We start from the raw sequence: 23,546 nt of genomic DNA on the forward strand, positions 1-23,546 counted from the left end.
CTTTCTTCAAGCACTCCCCGGAGCCTGTGTCCCAAGGAACTTCTGTAACTATCAACTGGAAAGAACAAAGACACATTGGATGAACAAGTAGTTCCCTTGTGATACCCATGTGTCTGGGCTGGATGGACAAGGCTGCAGACACCCCGAGGGAAACATTTATCCTAGAATGTCATGGCTTTTGAGGAGAAACTCATTTTTCTTGGGCTGGTAGGTCATCCTTCTGAAAGGAAAGCAGAAAAAAAAAAACCACCACAAAGACTTTACTGGCCACACTTTTTAAAAAACTTTCGTTGAACAAAGCTTTCCTTGTGGTCCAGCGCTCTGCTATAAAATGGAGTTGGGAAGATAAGAGGGCAGCATTGACTTTCTTGGAGCTCTCTTATTTGGCAGAGGAGTTATTAAGGGTCCTCTGTCATTGAGGCGTTTGTAGAGCATTGAATGACAATGAACTTTTTGCCCTTTGTATGACTTCTCCAAAAAACCCAAGTCAAATTAGATGTCACTAAAATCTCATTTGATGACTGCTTCCTGGAGTACTCTCATTCTTGTATTGATTTTTTGGGGCATTCTGCGAACCTTCAGCTGTCCTTCCAGTTATCATTTTAGCTTCTGCTACTTCTTGAAAACATTATAACATGGGATTATTTTCATCTATCTTGCTTTTAGACCATACCTTGCTGAACATGGTTTCCTGATAAACCTGCAGCAAGCTGACTCCCCCACCGACCCCCTCCAACAAACGTGTGGGCATGCTAATCAAAACCAACAGGAGATTGCTTGTTTCAAAGAAAGAACAAGCTGCTGGAGTTACTTAAATTGTTTTCTTCAGACACCAGTCTGGTCTAAAATAACGATTTAACTAATGGGAAATCAGTGGCTTGTGAATAACATACTTTGGGCCAGCATTTCTTTAAATAGGTGGACTTCTACAGAGCAAACAGGAGCTTCTCATCTGTATCTATTTCTACAAAGAGTTCAGTGCTTCCGAAAGAGAGCCATGAATTTTATGACAGAAGTGTATTCCGTAATCTTTTGTTGCTGGTCAGACAAAGGGTGAGAAAAAATAGTTGTAAATTTGTTTCAGTTACATAGATTTTTGATAACAAATGCAGTACTAGAATAAGCAAATCCAACATTGCATACCAGGGATGTTTAAGGACTTCTTTTCTTTCTCCGCTAATTTATTACAAGACTAAACAATAAGTTGTTGGGTTTTCCCACTATAGGGTAGGCAGTCATTTTTCCTTTCCTTACTACTCCCTCTTGGTTTATGTCATCTTCCCTCCTCTAGTTCCTCCTCATAAATGCATTACACAGTATTTTATAGGAATTTCCACCTACGCTTTTTATTTTAGAAGCTAAGGAGTTTGCTTCCTTAATTTTGTTTTGTGGGTAGGCAGTTATAAAAGTAGAGCTTTTGAATTTTCGTCTGCTTATTTCTAAATGTCTTTCTTTTTGAAGTGCTGATTGACTCTCTCTTAATCTCTTAATCTCTGAAAGAAGATTACTTTAACAGTGAAGTGGCTGGGGAGGGGAGAAGCAAGGGAGAGGAGATGCTGACTATTTCTGTAGAATGAATTCAGGTCTTCAATAAGGGCTTTTCTTTGCCACACTCAAGGTACCAAAGGTAATTTCTTGCTGTACCCACAGCTTAAGTGGGTGAGCATGTATGGGTGATAACAGTTATAATTGCAGTACAGGGTAGCCTTGTCACTGCCCAGGATGAAGAATATTTGTGATTAATGCTTAATTGTACAAGTGTCCATACATTTCCCTTCTAATCTACTTTATTAACGTAAGTAATGTGCTGGACTTTTGAATCGTGTGTGATGCTTAACTTTCAGCCAAAGGCAAGGAGTCAGTGCTGTTAGCAAAGATACTTTTGCAGAGGTGATGATGGACTTTTATTCAATGCTAGCAGAAAACTTCGATTGCATTTCTTTAAAGACAATCAAAGAAATAGGCCTCAGAGCCAGGCAAGAATTCACAGTAGGCAACCACATGGCCAAAACAAAGTGGTTCAAATTACAGTGTCTATTTGCAGTGATAGAGAAATGAAAATTATGTGGTTGGGTATTTGATTGACTTGTATCATGAATTAATAACTGGCTTTCTACTGTAGAATGTAAGGTGCTTTTTGTAAGGTATTTAGACACATTACATTCTGCATGTATTTGAGTCTTGCTCTGTTAATATTTGTGCACAATTAATAAATTGTCAATAGTAGTATCAGAAGTAAAAAAAAAAAAAAGGATGTGCTTTTATGATGATTCATTATTCTGTGTAAAACTCCGGTGAGATTTGTAAAAATGCAGTTATTTGATTTTGTTGCTACTTGTTTCTGCACCAGTAGTTGTGTTACATTATAGCATTAGAGCCTGAACTGACAGGATGAGTGTTCTTAATCTTTATGAGCATTAAATTTCATATGGTGTTTCACTAGATACGGACCTTCTTCTATCCAAGAACTCTGATTAATGGTTCTTGAGGAAATTGCGGTATCTTTAATATTGTAATGGTTAGTTATACAGAGGGTATTGGTTTCTCTCAGTGTGACTATATTAAGGCAATATTTGTTTAGTAAGAGTTACTTTGTTCCATATTTCTGCGTCTAATAGTTAACAAGAAAAGAGAGAATTGAAAAGGGAGAAAATGGTTAGACAAACAATGGGAAACGCTGTGTTTCCCTAATTGCTAGTTAGAGTCCATGAAACTGTTGTGGTAGTTACCAAAAGACTTTTATTTATTCCTCTGGGCTGCTGCTGAGTTGTTTTTTTTTAAAAAATGATTCGTTAAGAGAATGCAGAGCAGTTGATTTCTGTGGAGGTTTATACTTTTGAAGTTAAAGTAGATTTTTAGCTCCCGCCCCCATAATACAGGAGTTTTTATGCCAGGCTGGTACTGCTTCTAATAGAGACTCCTCTTTTCTTCCTGATTTGTTTCCCAGCTGGGGTAAGCCAGAGGATGCCTCTTATCAGTTGTCACTACCTAATAAAAGGCAGGTGGGGACTTCTTAAGACATAGTCATTTTAATTGTTGGTGACATGGCTCCTCTCTGGTTGCCTCTGTCAGCAGGTTATTGGTGTCGCCCTCGATGAACAGCTCTGGCACAGGCTGCCTGTAGTGGTGGCAATCGTGGGCCATCAGACCTATAAATTGTCACCTGTCTGGGTGCGGTTCAGTTTCTAAACCATTACAGATGTTGTAATTACTTTTCTAAATTCTTTTCGAATTCTAGCTAGAGTCTAGAGCTTAACCCTGTCCTCTGGCTGTGAATATCCCAGGTTTGTTTGTGAGTCGTATTTGGGGGGCGGGCAATGGATGAAAACTCTGCATCTTTAAAGATACTAGTTATAATACCACCAGACAGGCAGGACCTTATTGCACAGGTGCATAAAAAAGAAAGCAGGAATGCCTCACTCATTTTCTTCATATAATTGCTTTACATTTGCTTTATATAATTTACTCTGATTTGTCACATCTGTTTCCCCTTCCACCCTGCTATAGAAGTCTTCAGTGTCTTTCTCATCTGTTGCCTGATTCTCTCTCTCTTTTTTTTTTTTTTTTACTATTTACAGCCCACCAAGGAACTGGGCTGAAGAATAATCAAATATGCTGTTAATATGTGATGTTGCACGGGGAAATAACTAGGTCTTCTCTGGTCTGGGAATGGCTTAGATTCTTTTTCATCAGAGTTTATAGTCTGCATGTGGTAGCAATTTCTGGGGTTTGTTTTGGTTTTTTTAAACAGTAATAAATCAGCATTTTGGGGAACTTTTTGGGAATATTCTCTGTTAACTATCAAAAGACACAACATGGAGGTGAATCTCTTTTTTTTTCCTTTCATTCTCACAGAAGCAACTATGGGGTGCATTAAAAGCAAAGAAGATAAAGGTCCATCCATGAAATACAGAACTGATAATACTCCAGAACCTGTTATTTCCCATGTCAGCCATTATGGATCAGACTCCAGCCAAGCAACACAGTCACCGTCAATAAAGGGATCAGCAGTTAATTTTAATAGTCATTCCATGACTCCTTTTGGAGGGCCCTCAGGAATGACACCCTTTGGAGGAGCATCATCTTCATTTTCAGCTGTGCCAAGTCCATATCCTAGTACTTTAACAGGTGAGTGTTACATAAACTGATGCTGCTATTATTATTAATAAAATATTATTATTAACTATTAAAGGCTGACAGTCATATTAAAAAACACTATGACCCCTTGCCACCAGAAATAAATTGCAAATCTAAAATTAATTGTCTTTTAGGGATTTCTGATTTTCAGTATCTTTACAGCCCATATTCACCAGTGACTGAGGCTTGGCTGTTTTGGCTTTTGTTTTTTGGTAGGCACAGTTAGGATCATAGCACAGAGAACTTTAAGACATTAAAGGCAGTAATGGGAATAGTTGAAAAACTTGTGTTAGAGGTTCTAAACTGTTGGAGGTGTGAGACAACAAATGGATGCACATGGGATAATAGCTTTAAACTTTTGGAGAGGTGCAAAATGAAAAACACTTCAAATTCAGGAAGTATTTTAAACTGATTTTTAAACTCACTTCATTAGCTTTAACTTACTTACATTAATGCAATATCAAATGTGTTCATTTATAAAGCTAAGCTGGATAGGCGGTATATTCTGTGCACTTTACTGTATGAACAATATGTGCGAAACAAAAGAGAAGAATTCTCATTGTTGATGGTCATATTAAAACCAAAGTTGAAAATGTAATAATAGAATTTACAAGGCACGGAGACCTTCTTGGCTGAGATACGAAGTCTCTGATGATACAGCATTTTAAAGCAATATACACATTTGATGTTACAAACACACCTCTATATGAAAATCTTAAAAACTTCTTTACAAAAATACTGATTTTGTGCACGTGGCTAATTTCAGTAGTTTTACTGGATATTTTTGAGAGGAAGCTGTGATTCTTTTTTTTTTTTTTTGAGAGAGGAAGGAATTTATTCTAGAAGCTTTCCACAGACACTGCACAAAACACAGTAAATATTTCTTCATTAGTCTATTCCTAGTTTTCCCACAAACTTCTAATGTTAGCAAAATCACAGTGATTAAATGTTTGCTTGGTTACAGTGGCATTTAAAATCCTTTAAACACAAGAAATTTGAGATCCATGAAAACCCACTGTGACCTTGACATTAAGCAATTCAGAAGACCAAATATGAATTATCAGGTAATGTAGTCCCTTTTTGGGAATTAATTAAAAAACAAATAATTAAAATGAGAATCTCTCCAGTCTCAAAATCTTTGAGTCAGCTCAGAATCCCTGTTTTGGATGAGCATATGCAGAAATGAAGTAAGGCCAGCATTTCTTTTTATTCTTTAGCTCCACTGAGGACAGTTTTTATAATGTTTCATCTTCTCCAAGAACTCTGTGTATTTCTTCTTACTAGATCTGGTTCTTTGTTCACGTGGGAATCTCCAGCAGTTGCATGCAGGCACTCCTGGACATTACCAGACATCAGGGATGTAGCCCCCTGCCAGGTACCACAGATCCTTTGCTGCAGAGACCAGAAGGGATGTTCCTTTGCCTGTCCCTGCTCCTGCTGGTAGTTAATCATGTTATATCTTGGACCAGAGTTAGCAGAAGAGATTTCTCATGACAAGATAGACTAATACCTCATCAGTGTGAGTTTAGTTATCAGCAGGCAGGCTGAATTTGGGTGAATGTTCCTATCATTTTGCAATCAGGTAAAATGATGCTGCATATGTAATTATTCCTCCTCATTTTTGTACAGTCAGCCCATCCACAAACAAACACACTTTATAAATAAATAAATAGAATTGCACTAGCAATTGTCTGGTATATTCAGTACCGATTTTCAGATCCATCATAATTGGGTGGTTTTGTGAATGAGTAAGATGACAAACTTCATCTGGCTGTAAGCTCTGTATTTGTGATGAATAAAACACTGGATTGCATTCTGTGGCCCTTTGTTTAGCAAGAGAGGAGAGTAGATGAGTTTGTCAAACAGGACGTAAGTGTCAGTAGTACTTATCCAGTCCATCAGTGATGTCTGACAAGAGGATGATATGGTTGTCATCATGGCCCGTAGTGAGGTGGCTGAAAAGAGTTGAGCCATGTTTTATTCCTCTAGAGCAGAAAAGGAGAAGAAATCTGAGTTAGTCATGCTGCTCCTGTATTACACATTCCCAGTCATCAGATACTTTGAATTCATAGAATTCATATTACTGAAAATCCAAACAGAAAAATGCACCACTGTTCTTGCCTTCCATGAAGCTGTGTAAGCAATAATTCTCTATAATCCTCATGCTGAAAAAGAAAGTATTCTCTCCAAAACCAGTCTCAGAGGATGGGAATACTGACCTAACAAAAGGATAAACTTCAAGGGAAAAGTTTTGACCACAAATAGCTTGAACAGCTAAACTAAATCACCTTGCAGTGACTCACAAAGAAAACAGCTGGAAGAGACTTCAAAAACTATTTGAGCAGTGTCTGTTTAGAATATTCTGTGCTGATGCTGTTCTCCATATTTTATTATTCTTTGCTGTGAAGTAAGTAACACTTGGGAGTCAGAAGAGTTGAAGTGTTGGAATCAAAACTTTCCAAGAATTATATGTTAGCTTTTTCAATTCTTTCTTTAAAAATATTTAAGGGTACACAAATACTGATGATTACCGATAATTCTTTCATTGCATGGTTTACATTTGAATCCATTACTTTGACTAGTGCTACATTGTCTAGAGGCGTTACCTCTCTCTGGTTCCCAGGTTAGTATCTTCCTAGATGTACATTTTGGTGCAAAGTTCTTGGAGTCTCCCAGTTTCTTTATATGCAGTTAAAAACTTTTGTGATATTGTAACTTGAAAGTATTGATTTTCTTCATGTGCTGAAGAACTCTCTGGGGATGGTTTATTTCCATAACTTGTGTTTCCTGTTTGTGCAAATATGGTATGTATACCCACAGTTTTCTTGCTCCATGTAGTAGATAGTAATGCAGGCAAAAATTGGTAGAACTATCTTGATTTTTAACTTTGGTTAGGAACTGTTAACTTCTAGGGAGTATTCTAAGTCATTTATAGTTCATAAATCACACTTCAAAAACCCCTCTCAATTATTCTAACCTCCTGTGGGGATTTTGTGTTCTGTTTTTCCTAGAGGAACTGTAAATTCATTTCCAGCTGTGGCCTGCTGAGAGTCTGTAATCACAGGAAGACTCTAAATCAAATGAAAATATTTAAGTGATTAGAAACTCTTACATCAGAAAGTGTACACTGCAAAATAATATTAGATGTAGACAATACCTGTTGCATTATGTATTCTTCCTTGGATTACTGTACTGTGAATTGTGAGATCTAAAATTGGATGCATGTGTTTCCTGGTACATATATGTGCATGTTAGAGATGTGATATTATACATTTTAAAATAAATTATTGCTTGGACTATCACTAGGTTTTCTAAATTTCCTTTAGACTGTGAAATAGCATTTCTAGAGCTTAAAAAGTTTCTCAGTTGCCCATCTGCAGTTTTCTAAGTCAACTTTCACTTGTACATCTCATATAGCCTGTTCTCCTTTCCCTCTTTCTCTTTTAGCCCAGTTTTATAGCTTAGTTCTTTCAAGAATAGAAAAAGTTTTCCTACCATAAGTATAGGAGCCTCCCTACCATCCACCTCTCACACTTGTATCCTATTTGTGGGACATGTTCAACAAAGTGCCCTGTACCAGAAGTGGGATGAGGAAGCGAATTCCTTAGGGTTGGTGAACTGCAGCTGCTTTCCTGAGATGTATCTCAGTCCCTGTTCTCTGGAGTACTGCACTGATGGATCATCCTGAGCGAGGGTCTGCTTCACTGATGGGGAGACTTGATTGAATTAAAAAAATTATTGGTCCTAAAGCAGAGAAATGCCTTTGTCCCCAACAGAAAACTTTTAGTTCTGGTTCAATTCCTTGATATATAACCTCAGAAGGTTTGGAACACATCAGTTATTTATAGCTTATTTATAGGAAACTACTTCTGTAAAAATTAGTGGCTGATGGTTTACGGTTGTGGTGGTGTAGGATCTTCTAGAATTGCATTTAACAAGAAGCTAGCTTAATAAAAAAGCGAGCTTTTTCTACTGCTGATGTGTTGTGCAGGTTTCTGTATACAAGTGCTCTAATTATTAATGTACTTCCAGTGATGTATCTAGCTGCCTTTTGTGGTGTGGAAGCATATTTTTAGGGTGTCTGTTTGTAGGCTTTCCACTGTCTTAAGAAGTTAGCTGATTATTGATCCAGCTTCCAAAATGAGATGCAACCCAGAGTGTTTAGTTGCTTCCAGCTCAAAATTGATGAGTTGTTCGCAAGCAAGTCCTTAAATCAAGTGTTACATTATTGCTGTATCATATGAGGGTTGTTTTTTTCTTTTTCTTAAGGTGGTGTTACTGTATTTGTGGCCTTATATGATTATGAAGCTAGAACTACAGATGACCTTTCATTTAAGAAAGGTGAACGGTTCCAGATAATAAATAACACGTAAGTGTTCTCCTTCACAAACTTCACTTGGTTGTTGTTGGGAATAAATAGATTCTCAACTCTTCTTGCAATCTGTGTATCCTGTTTCAGTGAAGAGATATTTTTTCCTTGAATGCATGCAATGTTCAGCAAGCATGGAGTTAAAATATTGATAGTGGTAAGACAGTAACCTTCAGGCTGAGGTCAGGATTTGGGTGCAGATGTAGCACTGTAGTGACTAGGGCAGCTCCAAGCCTCTCCTCCTCAGTTGCTTGGGTGGCATCCTTCCACTCCCTGCTCCAGTGAGGCACAGCTACCCCCTTTGGGGCAGCAGAGGTGGAGACATGTACTGTCCCATCTCAGGCTCTGTACCTTGCAGATTCTCTCTGACAGGTTTCCATATCTCTTGGGGAGGTGGGCGCAGCTGGCAGCACTGCACTGTGAAATACCAGAGGTGAGTGCACTGCCTGGAGGCAGGGACATCTCGCCATGGAAGTCTAGCTGGCCTCCACAGTAAATCCATGCTCAGGTAGCTTATGAGTGGTTTGATGTTCTAGTTCAGTTGCATCAGCATTACAGTATTACAGCAAGTCTAGTGAAAAGGAAATAATTTGTTCACCTTGGAGATCTCTTTACATGCAGCTTTTGGCTGCCATAATAGTTCTAATTCATACATGTAGTAGTTTTCATTTGTCCAGTTCTCTAATTTTATTAGCTGACTTCCTGCTTCCTTCATTGCTTTCTGTCATCGTACAGGCAGAATGATCTGGGAGGGGCAGGTGAAGACTAGAGAACTGGGAATTTTCTTTACACAGGTCTGCCATAAAATGTTTTATTGTAGGTTTACATTTTGCATATATAGATAAAATCCTTTTACATTCAAAACCAAAACCAACAAAACAAAACTAAACCCAAATCTTTAAAATGCAGAATTCTATTAAGGGGCATTCATGTTGCTTACAATGAAAAGAAAAATGTATTGAGGTGCAGCACAAACTATTTTAGATGCCTTGATAATTAAAATAACACATTACCTACATTTAACCTGCCTTTCATATGTGGGGACGTTATAGGTGCTAGAGAATGATGTATTGTTTATATGTGGAGGAGATAACTGGTGTTTTATTGCAGGGAAGGAGACTGGTGGGAAGCAAGGTCCATTGCTACAGGAAAAACAGGCTACATCCCAAGCAATTACGTAGCTCCTGCAGACTCCATTCAAGCAGAAGAGTAAGACATTGTATCCTGTCAATCTGTTCTTATTATCCATTCTACACTTTGTGCCCTGTGGTGGTACTATTCCTTTAATTTATTAAATGTAACATTTAAAGGTGAAGTAGGATAATACTAGTAATTAAAGGATAGCAATGCTACTTGGATAATGTCAAAGGTATAATTATTAGTAAGTGCGAGGTGGGCACTCATGCAAATATTTTGTGCCTGCTTGCTATATGTAGGGCTAAAGGAAAAAAGATGGGAGAATGCAATAATGAAGATAAGAATTGGGGAACATGCATTGTGTTTTCATATAAAGCAAAAATGAATGTTTTTAACTTAAAGAATTCACACACCATCAGCTCTAGGGTTTTATCCTTATTTTTGCTTGGTCAGCTCTATCCTTGGTAGCACCTCTTCTTACATTCTAAAAAAAAATATTTGTGTGGACAGTTATTGCTAATCTATTAATCTGTAATAACTTTTTGGTGACAAAATTGTTAGGCACACTAAGGACTACTATGGTTTGGGAAGATTGTATTGCTTTGGGTGCCAGTGCTTCCTACATTTATTTACAAACAAAGATCCCAGAACCCTTACAGTATCACATAAAATTACTGTTGGAACTGTGAGCTGGGGTACAGTTTCAGGTTATGCTTGTTCCATAGAATTAATTTTATTTGTTGTACTAGAAATATAAAGCTCCGCAGCTCTTGCTTCAGTATGCAGGCATAGTACCACCAGTAAGCAATTCCCAGATACATGAGCTGCATATTTCTGTGTTGCTAATGCACTTCTGGGAAAAGTGCCTGATTTCCAAGATGTTTCCTGAATCTCAAGCTGAGACTTTAGCATGTTGCTACTGCTGTCACCTGGCTCTTTGCTATTAAAAAGTAATTGGATCAAAGATGCACTGTTAATTTATGCCCTTGAGTTTCAGCTGCTTTTAAAACTATTGACTTCAGATTTTTTGAAGAAAAATTGAGGGTGTTTTTTTTTAAAAAAACTGTGCAGTAAAACCATATTGTCATTACAGATGCAGTAGTGCTGAAATGGGGATGATAGCCCCTTGCAAACTAGAATTCAGTGTTTCTGCAAAGAAAGTATGGTCCCTAAGAGCTGGCTAGTTTATGTGATGACTGGAGGCGAGACTGAGAGGTGATGAGTGAGGAAGCTTTTTCAAACTGACTATTTTAAAAAAATTAGTGCTGATTTTATTAAATATTGCCACAGCATTTGGAACAGAGTTCATTTGCGTTAGAGTTCATTTGTTAACCCTGGGGTTTGATGGCATTTATAGGGTTTTTTTTGTGATTGCACTTAGTTACAAGTGCAAAAGCAATACACAGACCCAAGTTGCTAGGATTTTCTTGAAGTGGTCTTTTCTAAAACCTGAAGTCATTTATATAACAAACTGCTTGTGATGGGATCCATATTACCTGTGTGCCTTTTGAATGAGATGGGATCTGTATTATGCATGTGCCTTTTGAATGATACCATAATATAAATATTTAGTGCTTATAAAAAGAACAAGTAAATCCCACTATTATTTTATAGGCAATGAAACAAAATAACACTTTACAATACGGTTTGTAAATTGTTGTGGTAGTCTGGGGAAGAGGCATTTTCATGTGGAGTAGTTAACTAGGGTTCAGGTTTGCTTCAATAAGATTATAGGTGACATCCAAATTGTCTCACGTGTATGTACTCTCATATCCAATTCTAATTTTGCACATCTACTTAAACAGTCAACCTATAAATAAAATAAAAAAGTAAGAATAAGTTTCAAATTCCCAAGTAATTGCACAGGCCATTCTGTTTATAGGCCAACAAAATGATCCCTCTTTACCTACGTATTTCCCCACCAAATGTTTCACCCACAAAACCATTGTTTTGCAGCACTTTCCAATATTAATTTTCTTCTCACAACACTCACGAAGCCAGATTTGCTTGATGCTGTGGCAGCGTCAAATGGAAATGTTTGAAGTTTATGTTTTGCATCACTTTGACTTCTGAGGCACATATTCAAAATAAAATGTAGTTAGGAATAATGTTATTCCGAAGTCTGGGGGTTCACTGGGATACGGACCTTAAAATTTATCACTGGCTCAGGACAGAGCTGTGTGCAGGCTATTCATCAGGACGAGCACATTGTGGGAGCATAAAAGAAGAAATTCCTTTTGTGAAAGAACTTAAGGCAAGAAAAAACGCAGGTGTTTTAAAACATCTGTGTACTTTTCAATGTCAGAATGAATGCTACAAAGGTGTGTTGTTACTTATAGAGAAGTAAATGATATCTACCACAGTTTTTTTTCTAAATGATCAGTAGAAAAAATTGCTCCCTCTACTGAGGTAGGGAAGGATGAGAAGCAATAGAATTTGAAACAGGAGAGATTCCAGCTGGATACAAGAAGAAACCTTTTTATCCTGACGACAGGCAGGCAGGGGCACAGGTTGCCCAGTTGGCTGTGTGGGCTCCATCATTCAAGGTTTTCAAGGCTGGAGTGGACAACGCCCTGAGCAGCCAGGTCACAGCTGACCCTGCTTGCAGCAGGAGGCTGGACCAGAGATCTCTGGAGGGCCTCTTCCAACCTAAACGAACCTGTCATCCAGTGACATTTATGCACACCCACTTTGCATTAAATATTGTTTTCTAACATAGAATCATAAAATCATTTAGGTTGGAAAAGACCTTTAAGATCATCAAGTCCATCACTAAACCATGGCCCTAATCACCGCATCTATGCGTTTTTAAACACCTCCAGGGATGGTGATTTTACCACCTCCCTGGGCAACCTGTTCCAATGGTTCGCCACCCTTTTGGTGAAGAAATTTTTCCTAATACCCAATTTAAATCTTCACCAGTGTAACTTGAGGCCATTTCCTCTTGTCCTATTGGTTGTTATATGGGAGAAGACACCTTACCCCACCTGTCCATAACCTCCTTTCAGGTAGTTGTAGAGAGCAATAAGGCCCCCCCCGAGCCTCCTCCTCTCCAAACTAAACAACCCTGTAAGACTTGTTCTCCAGACCCTTCACCAGTTTCGTTGCCCTTCCCTGGACATGCTCCAGTGCATCAATGTCACTTGCAGTGAGGGGCCCAAAACCGAACCCAGCATTCGAGGTGCGGCCTCACCAGTGCCGAGCACAGGGGGACAGTCACCTCCCTTGTCCCGCTGGCCACACTGTCTCCGATACAAGCCAGGACACTGATGGCCACCTTGGCCCCCTGGGCACACTGCTGGCTCATGTCCAGCTGGCTGTTGACCAGCACCCCCAGGCCCTTTCCCACCAGGCACTTCCCAGCCGCTCTGCCCCAGCCTGTAGCGCTGCGTGGGGCTGGTGTGACCCAGGGGCAGGGCCCGGCACTGGGCCTGGTTGCACCTCAAACAGTTGGCCTTGTCCCATCGGTCCAGCCTGTCCAGATCCCTCTGCAGAGCCTGCCTGCCCTCCGGCAGGTCAACCCTCCCCCACAACTTGGTGTCACCTGCAAACTTACTGAGGGGGCACTCGATCCCCTTGTCCGGATCATCAATAGAGATACCAAACAGCACTGGCCCCAGCACTGAGCCCTGGGGAACACCACTTGTGACCAGTCCCCAGCTGGATGTGACTCCATTCACCACCAGCTGGGCTCGGCCAGCCAGCCAGCTCTTAACCCAGCACAGAGTACACCTGCCCAAGCCATGGGCAGCCAGTTTCCCCAGGAGGATGCTGTGGGAGGTGGTGTCAAGGGCTTTACTAAGGTCCAGGGAGACACATCCACAGCCTTTCCCTCATCCGCTAGGTGGGTCATCTTGTCATAGAAGGAGATCAGGTTCATCAAGCAGGACCTGCCCTTCATAACCCCACGCTGGCTGGGCCTGATCGCCCGGGTGTCCTGTATGTGCAGCATGATGGTGCTCAAGATGACCTGATCCATAACCTTCCCCAGCACTGAGGTCAGGCTGACAGGCCTGTGGTTTCCAGTAGCCAGAACTTCTTATAGAAGGGAGTTTCAGCTGCTGCAGTGTTTAAGTGTGCTACCAATGTGTCATCTGATCCAGCTTAACCAGAATGAGGGTGTTACTTTCAATATTGAGTACTGTCAATGTCCATTGTTAAACAATCAGAAGAAAGTAGTATTTGTGGATAGAAGCCTCTTTACATGTATTTTGCAAACAATAGAAATGAGAGTCATATAAAAATAGGTCATCTTAATCTTTTGATTATATGGATGTCATTATTTTGTTGATCTTTACCTGCTTTGGGACAATAGTATTCCAGTCAACGCTTGAGATTTCACAATCTGTATTTATATGATTACCAGAGCACTGAAAGCTTTTACTTAACACATGTCTTATTTAACGTTTTCTAGGTGGTATTTTGGTAAGATGGGCAGGAAGGATGCAGAAAGGCTACTTTTAAATCCTGGGAACCAGCGCGGTATTTTCTTAGTAAGAGAGAGTGAAACCACTAAAGGTACGTATATTTATTATATCTGTTGTGGTTTAACTCCAGCCAGCAACTAAGTGTCACGCAGCTGCTCACTCACTAACACACACCCACACCCTGCTGGGATGGAGAGGAGAATCAGGGGAAAAAGATAAAACCTATGGGTTGAGATAAGAACAGTTTAATAATTGAAATAAAATAAAATATAATACAATACCAATTCTAATAAAAATTGCAATGAAAAGGGAGATAAATTGAGAGAGAGGAATACAACTCAAGAAAAACAAATGATGCGTAATACAGTTGCTCACCATGCACTGACCAATGCCCAGCTGGTCCGCAGCAAGCGCCTCCCAGCCAACTCCCCCCAGTTTATACACTGAGCATGAGGTTCTGTGGTATGGAACATCCCTTTGGCTAGCTCAGGTCAGCTGTCCTGGTTATGCTGCCTCCTGGCTTCTTGTGCAATTCACTTACAGAGCATGAGAAACTGAAAAGTGCTTGACTTAGAGTAAGCACTAAAACATCAGTGTGTTATCAACATTATTCTCATACTAAATCCAAAACACAGCATTGTAACAGCTACTAGGAAGAAAATTAACTCTACCACAGCTGAAAACAGGACAGTACCTCTTCTCTCTCCCGTTTTGCCACTCCCACCACCACCAAGATGGATATAATGACCATTTTTGTCTATCACATGATACATATGCATGTGCACACATGTATGTGTTTAATGACAGCTGTGGAGACACATTAAATATGTTTTTAAATTTTTGGTGAAGAACCAAGTATGACTTTTTTCCTAGGTGCTTACTCCCTTTCCATACGTGACTGGGATGAGGTCAGAGGTGATAATGTGAAACACTACAAAATCAGAAAACTTGACAATGGTGGATACTATATCACAACCAGAGCACAATTTGAATCTCTACAGAAGCTGGTGAAACACTACAGAGGTAAGCCCAAGTGCTAATGTCCCAATGCTGCCTTGTGCCTATTGTGAGGAAGAAAAATTGCATATGTAGCTTATTCTTAAAATTTACAACCATAACATTTCTTCTTGTTTTGACAAAAAGTAAATTGGCTCGTTCTTTTTATCAATATTAGGATGTTGTGTTACCCCTGTTTAACTATGAAGCTTATTCTTTCTGTTTTCCAGAACATGCCGATGGGCTGTGTCATAAGCTAACAACTGTGTGTCCCACTGTGAAACCACAAACACAGGGGCTAGCAAAAGATGCCTGGGAAATTCCTAGAGAATCTTTGAGGCTAGAAGTTAAGTTGGGCCAAGGATGTTTTGGTGAAGTATGGATGGGTAAGAACTTAAACGTGACATCTTTCATTTGTTTCTGTGAATGTTTTAATAGTATTTTAAGTAAATCGGTATTGGGATCTGAAAGATAATCTGACAAATAAGTGAAGGGAAAAAATACCAATGATCATCAGGCATGTAAAAGTAAAATACTCAATATCATTCTAGTTTATAATTATTCTTTTAGCTAAGAAAACAGAAGAAAATGCAAAGTTTCAGCAGAAAATCTCTTCAGTATTATAATGGAGAATAAAATCTGATTTGTTTCTCTAGGAACATGGAATGGAACCACAAAAGTAGCAATCAAGACACTAAAACCTGGTACAATGATGCCAGAAGCTTTCCTGCAGGAGGCTCAGATCATGAAGAAATTGCGACACGACAAGCTTGTTCCGCTATATGCAGTTGTTTCTGAGGAACCAATCTACATCGTCACTGAATTCATGACAAAAGGTGTGTGTGGCAGAATAATCTGAAGATACTACATTTAAAAGATTATTTAAGATCCCAGCAACAAATTAAATGTTTAATTATTGTTAGGTTTAAGCTGACTGGAGTATAAGTAGAAATTTTGATTAAATTAAAATGATCAACGCTTGACCTACTTGAAGCAGTTCTGATTTAGATTGTGAGCAGGGGCATGGCTGTTTTTGCACATCTGTGTCACCCTTTCTAAACTTCCGTACAAGACTGGGGGGTTTTCTCCTCATTTTTTAGTGTGTACTGTCTGTTACATTAAAGTTGGATGGCGTAGCTGGGAATATCATCATGATAATATACCTGCCTGTAGACAGATCGTGCTCGCAATGACAGAATCAGTTGAATTTTGGTGGTTTTTTTTTAGTTTTTCTTTTCCAGCAGTGTAATAGTAAATGTTAAAAAAGTTGAGGTTTTCTTTCCAGACTCCCTCGTTTGTTATCAGTCTTTCATCCCTCTTCCCTTGCTCTGTATCGTTTCCCCTGCTGCTGAAACAGAGATTTAGAGATTTAGGCTGAATGTAGAAATAAACACGTTAGTATTAAGAAGCAGCAGATTTTCAAGTCATTTATTCCACTTTTTAAAAAACGCAGACTTCTGTTCATCTCGCAGAGATTATTTGCTATATATATTTTGCTGATAAGAAATAGAAGCAATTTTAAAGTCCAGGAGAGTGGCTACTTGTGTTCACTACTCTGCCACAAATATATGGGAGTCTTCTTCCTGTTTGGATGGTCTTTTTAAAGTGTTGTGTAAGTAGAAGGGTAGAAAGGAGTAGAAAATCTAAAAAGTTCCTTCTGTGCTGTTGTTTCCTTCTGTGCTGTTGTTTCCTTCTGTGCTGTTGTTTCCTTCTGTGCTGTTGTTTCCTTCTGTGCTGTTGTTTCTAAGTAACACTAGATAGTCTGTCAGGTCTTAAATCTGCCATGCAAAATCACTTTTCAGTGTTCAGAAGTCAGGTTTCAGGAAGGCAATCAGGAAAAAAAAATGCTTTATAGCTTTCTGTCTAAGAAAAAGGAAAGTTTAAACCCAGAATTGGGATGTTACATTACAAAAAACAGAAGAATTGGAAAAACAGTAGCATGTTTGATTAAATTATAGGTTAAAAATGCCATTGGAAGCCTCTGTTTGAAAAACATCTCACATTTTGCCAAAAAACATAAAACCTCTTTGGTGGTTCATACTTGAAAGCTAGTGGCAATTTTTAAAATTTTTTTTCTTTCTCTTTTTACAAGGAAAAGAGGTAGGTGAGAACTGCACAGTACCCAAAATTTTTTCCAATGCGGACAGGTTACTAAGGATCAATGTGAAATCTTTGTTCGTCTTTGGTCCTTTGAGCTCATGAGCCAAGGTGGGAAAAAGTCTGCAAACACACAAAACAAACAGCAGCAGCAGTGTGGGCTGGCCTGCCACACTTTTACTTTCAATGCAGAAATACAGCAAGTGACTAAAACCACATCAGAATTATCTAATTTGTGGCTACAGCGATGAATCCATTGCAAGATATGTGGTTCAGTGTTTTTTTCCCTACCATCACCACACTTGTAATTTTGTCATAATTTTGACTATGATGAGACTGATTAATCATTAGTCTTCTCCAGTTTCTTAGGAAAGAGATTAGGTTCCTGTATCCTTATGGCATAATTACACCTGTAGGGAAAGCTGTTACGTCAGAGACCAAGTTTTACCATGTGTGTAAAGATCACTGTCTTTAAGTGCAGATCCTTGGAACTGATTTCAAATACTGCTTATGTTGTAATGTTCTGAATGCAATTGCATTATATAAATGGGATAAGATAATATATTATAAAGAATGCAAGATACTTTTGTTTTCCCCTGTAAGGAAGAAAAAGCAACAAAATGAACCCAATTTCAGAATCATTTTTCTAGTATATAATTGGAGCTGGCAGAAAGTAATGGATAGGAGGTTTTTTGTTCTTTAATTATAAATCTCACTGTGGAAAAAAGCCCAGCTAGGAAAGACATTGATACCAGGAATATTGGAAAAAATCCTTATGTATTGCCATATAATCATCAAGCAGCAATCTGTTTTATTGAATTATTGAAATGGATTCCAAAATACTTGGAGAAAACTTGCCCTAGCTGGTTATCAGGCACAGTCATTGAGTCGTGTATTCTGGTAAATGATGTATTTTCAAATACAGATTTGGGGAGATGAATAAATAGTAATGTCTAGGAAAAAAGTTCTCATTTCTGTTTTCAGATCAAATTAATGTGTTGGGTTTTCCCTTTCTTTCCCCAAAATGCGTTATCTTTTACAGGCAGCTTGCTAGACTTCCTTAAGGAAGGAGAAGGGAAATACTTAAAACTCCCACAGCTGGTCGACATGGCTGCTCAGGTACATTGTATAAACCAAGACAACTGTGATTTTGTGCTTTAGAGAAGAGATTTAAAACTGTATCAGATATTGACTAAATATAAATATTGAATGCTGTGGCTATTTTACACTGTTCTGTCTTACATATTCTGTTGTAGGTTTGTAATTTGGCAAAAACAAACAGTCTAGTACCCAGTTAGCAGATACCGTATAGCCAGACACCCTGTGCCATCACAAGCTCTTGCTGTGCTATACTTCCTATACTTATACAATGAGAATGGAGCTAAAATAAAGGGATGCAGCTTAATGCTTGGGAGAAATGTATATAGTCATGAAGAATAATCTTTAATAAAACTTTATTTTTAAGATTGCTGATGGCATGGCTTACATTGAAAGAATGAACTACATCCACAGGGATCTCCGGGCAGCTAACATTCTTGTAGGAGACAATCTTGTGTGTAAAATAGCAGACTTTGGTTTAGCAAGGTTAATAGAGGACAATGAGTACACTGCAAGACAAGGTAAGACTGATTCATTTACTGAATAAGACCAGTTACCTTCAAATTACTTAGAACTATTACATTTGGCAGAATGTGTCTGTGTATTCTGTCTGCATGAATAAAGATTATTCATGTGATGTGAAAGTGTGCTTTCACGGTTATGTTTAGTTGTCCTCCTCTCCTAAGCACAATTTTAGTAAACTTTTAAATTTTCAAAATTATCTGGTAGTTTGCTTGTGTTTTCAAAAAAGTTTTTAGGGTTTTTTTGGGGGGTAAAACTTGCTACAGTTTGAAGAGAGCTGACATTCCAGAGATGATGCTTATCAGATTCTGAAGATCATTTCACTTTTTTGAAACATATTTAATTAAGAGTCCCAGATGTCTTAAGTGCTTCCAGAAATTGTGGCCAGTAGTTTCTGCCTTAGTTTGAAACTGCTTTCCAGTTTGAAATATTAAAATACTAAACCACCTTAAATTTTGTCAACAAAGCAAAATGTAAAATTGTTTTGAGTGCAGTACTTTTTTTAATATAGTTTGAAATGTAAACAAATTATGTATAAGCAAGGGGAACTGAGCGTCTTTCTGATGTTTGTAGGAGCTAAATTTCCAATTAAATGGACCGCTCCGGAAGCAGCATTGTATGGTCGGTTTACAATCAAGTCAGATGTGTGGTCATTTGGAATTTTACTGACAGAGCTGGTAACAAAGGGGAGAGTGCCATATCCAGGTAAGAGGGAAATTTAATAGATTTTTCTTTACTGTATTCTGCACTTCTGAAGTTACCTTTTGTACTTTTTGCCTTCATTCAGAGCCCACAGTTGACAAGCAGAGTCAAAAAATTAGTAACACTTCACTGGTTCCTTTTTTCACAAAGCTACTTTGTTTTATTTAGAGATTAACTCATATATTTTTTAAAATGCTCTAATAGCATTTGTAAATGTGACTGATAGTTCATTTCAGATTAGCGGGTATCCTTATGTTATCCTATCTGTCCCTGAAATTTCTACTTCTGACATTTTCCCAAGCCACAGTAAGCATCAGTAGAGTGAAGCTACTAGATTGGTTTTTGAACCTAAACATATGTAATGTATTTTGTTAGCTGTTTTACTGGGACTGGAATTTGCAAGGCATTTCTGTTAGGTGTGTATAATGCCTTTTTGTTGACCTGATTTCAAATCAGGTGGTCCTTGAATGGAACTTAAAGGTGGGCAGAAGGTATTTGTGCTTGAGTCTCCTTTTTGAAAGGGTAGGCCCAAGGCAGTGGGAAAGTATACAAATGGAAGAAGAACCAGATACTGAGGAATTCCTAGAATAATTAAACAATTTTCAGAAAGTGTCTTTAATGCAAAATGTAAAGATTTCTTTCATTATAAAGTGCATTCATTACAGGTCCTGTTCTGGTAGATTCACATGCATCGCAGCTGGAGACACACTTGAAAACCTTCAGGAAACTGTTCTTTGCATAATGTCATTCAGACCTAAAATGCTTTTCTTTCAGGGATGGTGAATCGGGAAGTTCTGGAACAAGTGGAACGTGGATATAGGATGCCTTGCCCGCAAGGCTGCCCAGAGTCTCTCCACGAGTTAATGAAACTGTGTTGGAAGAAGGACCCTGATGAAAGACCAACATTTGAATATATACAGTCTTTCTTGGAGGACTACTTTACTGCTACAGAACCACAGTACCAGCCTGGAGACAATTTATAAGCCAACAGTCTATATAACATGCACAAATCTGCCAAATGTTAAAAGACTTGCAAAGAGTTCCTGACGTCTGTAAGGAATCAAAGGAAAGAAAATCTTTGCTACTTTGCATGCTCTTTATGGCAAACTGGAATTTCATGATGCAGTTGCACAAAACCACTTTTAAAGTGTTATAATCTAATTTACCAATGATATGTTTTTATTTTTTTCCTCTTTCCCAACTTATTTTCAGGGTCCAAAGGAAGCTTACTGAAAATACAGGGTAGAAAAATGAGTGTTGGTGTGAACAATAGCAGAAAAACCAATGTTTCAAATCCTTTATTTTCCCAACATTTGATAATCATTCTACTAAAGAGGGAATTGTCTGGAATTAGTGATCTTGGGGTAAGACATTTTTAATGCAGAAGAACTTTGTGGGACCAAGCAATTCTATTCCAGTTCTGTAAAACTCCCTGTGTTCAAATTTACATGTGTGTCCCCCACCCCCACAAAAGATGGTATAACTGTATTTGATACATAGTCTTGATCTTTAAGCTTCCTCTTGCATGGACATAATTAGGGTAGGCAGGTTAAAAGAGAAATTGGAGCAGTGAATGACAAAACTTGATCTAAATGGTAGACCTCAATAGTGAAATTAGAGAGCATAATGCACTGTGTTAATACTTGTATTAATATAACTGGAAAATAGCATGAGAGATTTTTCTTTTTTTCTTTCTGCATAGCTAATTAAGAATAATGAAGGTAACTAGAAAATGAGGTAATATTTTATAAAATTGTGTTGATAAAGTTTGATGATATTTGAACTTGAAGCTATGTAATACAATCAGGGGGGGAAAACCTTTACTCTTTTAAGCTCCAATCCAACTGCAAGCTTTTGTATGGGGAGGCTACCTGAACAAAGCTCACCAGGAAAGCAAGACTGAAGCTGGTAACTGGCCGCTTTTTAGTCCTTTTTCAGAGACAGGTCTGGTACTGTTGTATGTGGCTTATACGTGTTAACAAGGGTGGGTGCCACAAGCACTAGCTGTCACTAGTTCAGGGATTTGATTGCACTTTTGCTTTTCTTGACTATTAAGACACACTTACACGCAGTTGCTCTTCCCACTTCTGCCCTTCCTACAGAATTATTTAACTGAAAATAAACAAAAGAAAATGTGAAAGTTTAAAAACTAAAGGGATAAAGTATATTTAATATTGTCCGAATATAGTGACATTGAAATTTGCTGGCATTCAGCTCAGTTGACACTACATTTAGATTTATTTTCTTTGGCTAATGACATATCAAGCAATAACATCATGTCTTTTACTCAACAATTTGCATGAGGTTCTTGAATTTCTGATTGAGCTTACGTACTTTAATTTTGAAACACTAAACTTAGCTACCAGGTTGGAATTCATATTATCATTGTAAAGCTATCCACAAATGAATTTCAGAAAAACTGGTAATATAGTTCTGGTACTAAACTTAACTTTCTTCATGGGTTTACACTACATTGAATCCAACTACCAAACAGATCTTTGTAAGAACAGTGCCATCATTTTTCATTATCCCTCATCATTGCTTATCCCCTATACATCTGTGGTTATCAAATTTTAAAAGGGCTTTATGTAAGAAAAACAAAACAACAAAAACACACACACACAAAATAATCAAAAAAACCCAAAAAAATAAATGGAATTTTAATTTTTCTAAATATTTTAAAATCAATAACACAATCATATGAGTTTATGTATTAATACAGTTATAACAAAAAATGCCAAAAATGACGCCGGCATTGTTTGGATTTTTAATTACTGAATGGAACGGTTCATTGTAATAACACTTGTATAGTAAAGGAATAAAACACTAACTTAATGAACGTGTTCATTGTAAATGGTTGTGTATTATAAAACTTCTCCAAAAGAGTTTGTATGTTTATGAAAATTTATTTGTTTCACCTGAAGACCTTGATGTGGTTCTTACCCTAACAGAGTTTAAAATTCACATTCACACTTTTTATATAAATAGTAATAAGTTTAATTATGTAACTAAGTATTTTTATAAAGTATGGCATTGTTGAACTGTTTTGCAGAATTGGTTCAAAATAAATTTCTCCTTGATTGCATCTGCTTATTTGAAATGGGGGGGAAAGGTGGGAGGGGGACAAAACCAGAGTAGTTTTCATATTGAGGGGAAAAGGAGGGGAATTAATCCTTCATGAGTTTTGGGTGTATTTTTGTGCTCTGTAAACTATTTTAATGTACTTTCATACAAGATGCTGAGTTCAGGGTGCATTATTGCTGTGAAAAGGGAGACATTTTCTAGAGCAGTTCAGAAGCTCTTGGCAGGAACGGACTAGAACAGTGCTGTCTGGACATAAAACTAACCCTCACGACAGACAGATGGACAGACTTGGGATTCTTGTGAGAGCAAGCCCAGTATAGAATCTCAGCTGGCGGTCACTGCCACTGCAGGGCAAACACATCTCCTCTCTCCTGCTTTAATGGTATTAGCAGCCACTGTTGACTTCTGTGCAATTTTTCAGGGAGTTTTATACATTTGTTCTTGTGATAGCTGGTGGTTTATCTCAACTTCGTTCAATGTTACCTGTCTCAATGACCAGTAAACTCAAACCACAAATCCTGACGTGTATGTACAGTGCCACTGTAGATTAAGGAGCGAGAGTACTGTTTGAGTTTCAGTAACTAATACAGCACTAAAACCATTCTTAACAGAACCTAAAAATGGCAAAGTTTATTGTATTTTTAGTATTTTCTGTAATGTAATTAATGTTTTACTATTTTTAATGACAACAGTAATGTAATGCTGGTAATCTGTGCTCTTCCCATTGTCCACCAGAACCTTGTGATACCCATTCTGCATGCTAGGCCTGCAGATTGTTTCTGTCATGCGTTGTTTCAAGCTGTAGTATTTTAAGAATATTTTCATACTGTCTTTGAGTAAACTTCCAAACATAAAAATGTGCATTATCCTACTATTTAGATAAAATACATCCCTATTTTAGCATAAAGCATTATGAAAAAAACTTTGTCTTTTTATCCTTGCAGCCACTGGACTGTCATTTCACTAGGCTTGTGCGT

General features: G+C 38.1%; 1 protein-coding gene across 1 annotated transcript in view; it reads left to right on the plus strand.

Moving 5' to 3' along the window:
* Positions 1–22,570, plus strand: part of YES1 (YES proto-oncogene 1, Src family tyrosine kinase) — a 52,855-nt gene extending 30,285 nt beyond the window's left edge. Inside the window, exons 2-12 of the mRNA XM_040586159.1 lie at positions 3,856–4,128; positions 8,407–8,506; positions 9,617–9,715; positions 14,058–14,161; positions 14,944–15,093; positions 15,297–15,452; positions 15,723–15,902; positions 18,206–18,282; positions 18,629–18,782; positions 19,357–19,488; positions 20,260–22,570. Of these exons, the coding sequence (XP_040442093.1) occupies positions 3,864–4,128; positions 8,407–8,506; positions 9,617–9,715; positions 14,058–14,161; positions 14,944–15,093; positions 15,297–15,452; positions 15,723–15,902; positions 18,206–18,282; positions 18,629–18,782; positions 19,357–19,488; positions 20,260–20,468 (1,626 nt within the window). The 5' untranslated portion in view covers positions 3,856–3,863 and the 3' untranslated portion in view covers positions 20,469–22,570. The remainder of the gene's footprint in view (positions 1–3,855; positions 4,129–8,406; positions 8,507–9,616; positions 9,716–14,057; positions 14,162–14,943; positions 15,094–15,296; positions 15,453–15,722; positions 15,903–18,205; positions 18,283–18,628; positions 18,783–19,356; positions 19,489–20,259) is intronic.
* The last annotated feature ends 976 nt before the right edge of the window (positions 22,571–23,546 follow it).

The sequence above is a fragment of the Falco naumanni genome, chromosome 3, assembly GCF_017639655.2.
Source record: "Falco naumanni isolate bFalNau1 chromosome 3, bFalNau1.pat, whole genome shotgun sequence".
In the NCBI taxonomy this organism is placed as follows: Eukaryota; Metazoa; Chordata; class Aves; order Falconiformes; family Falconidae; genus Falco; species Falco naumanni.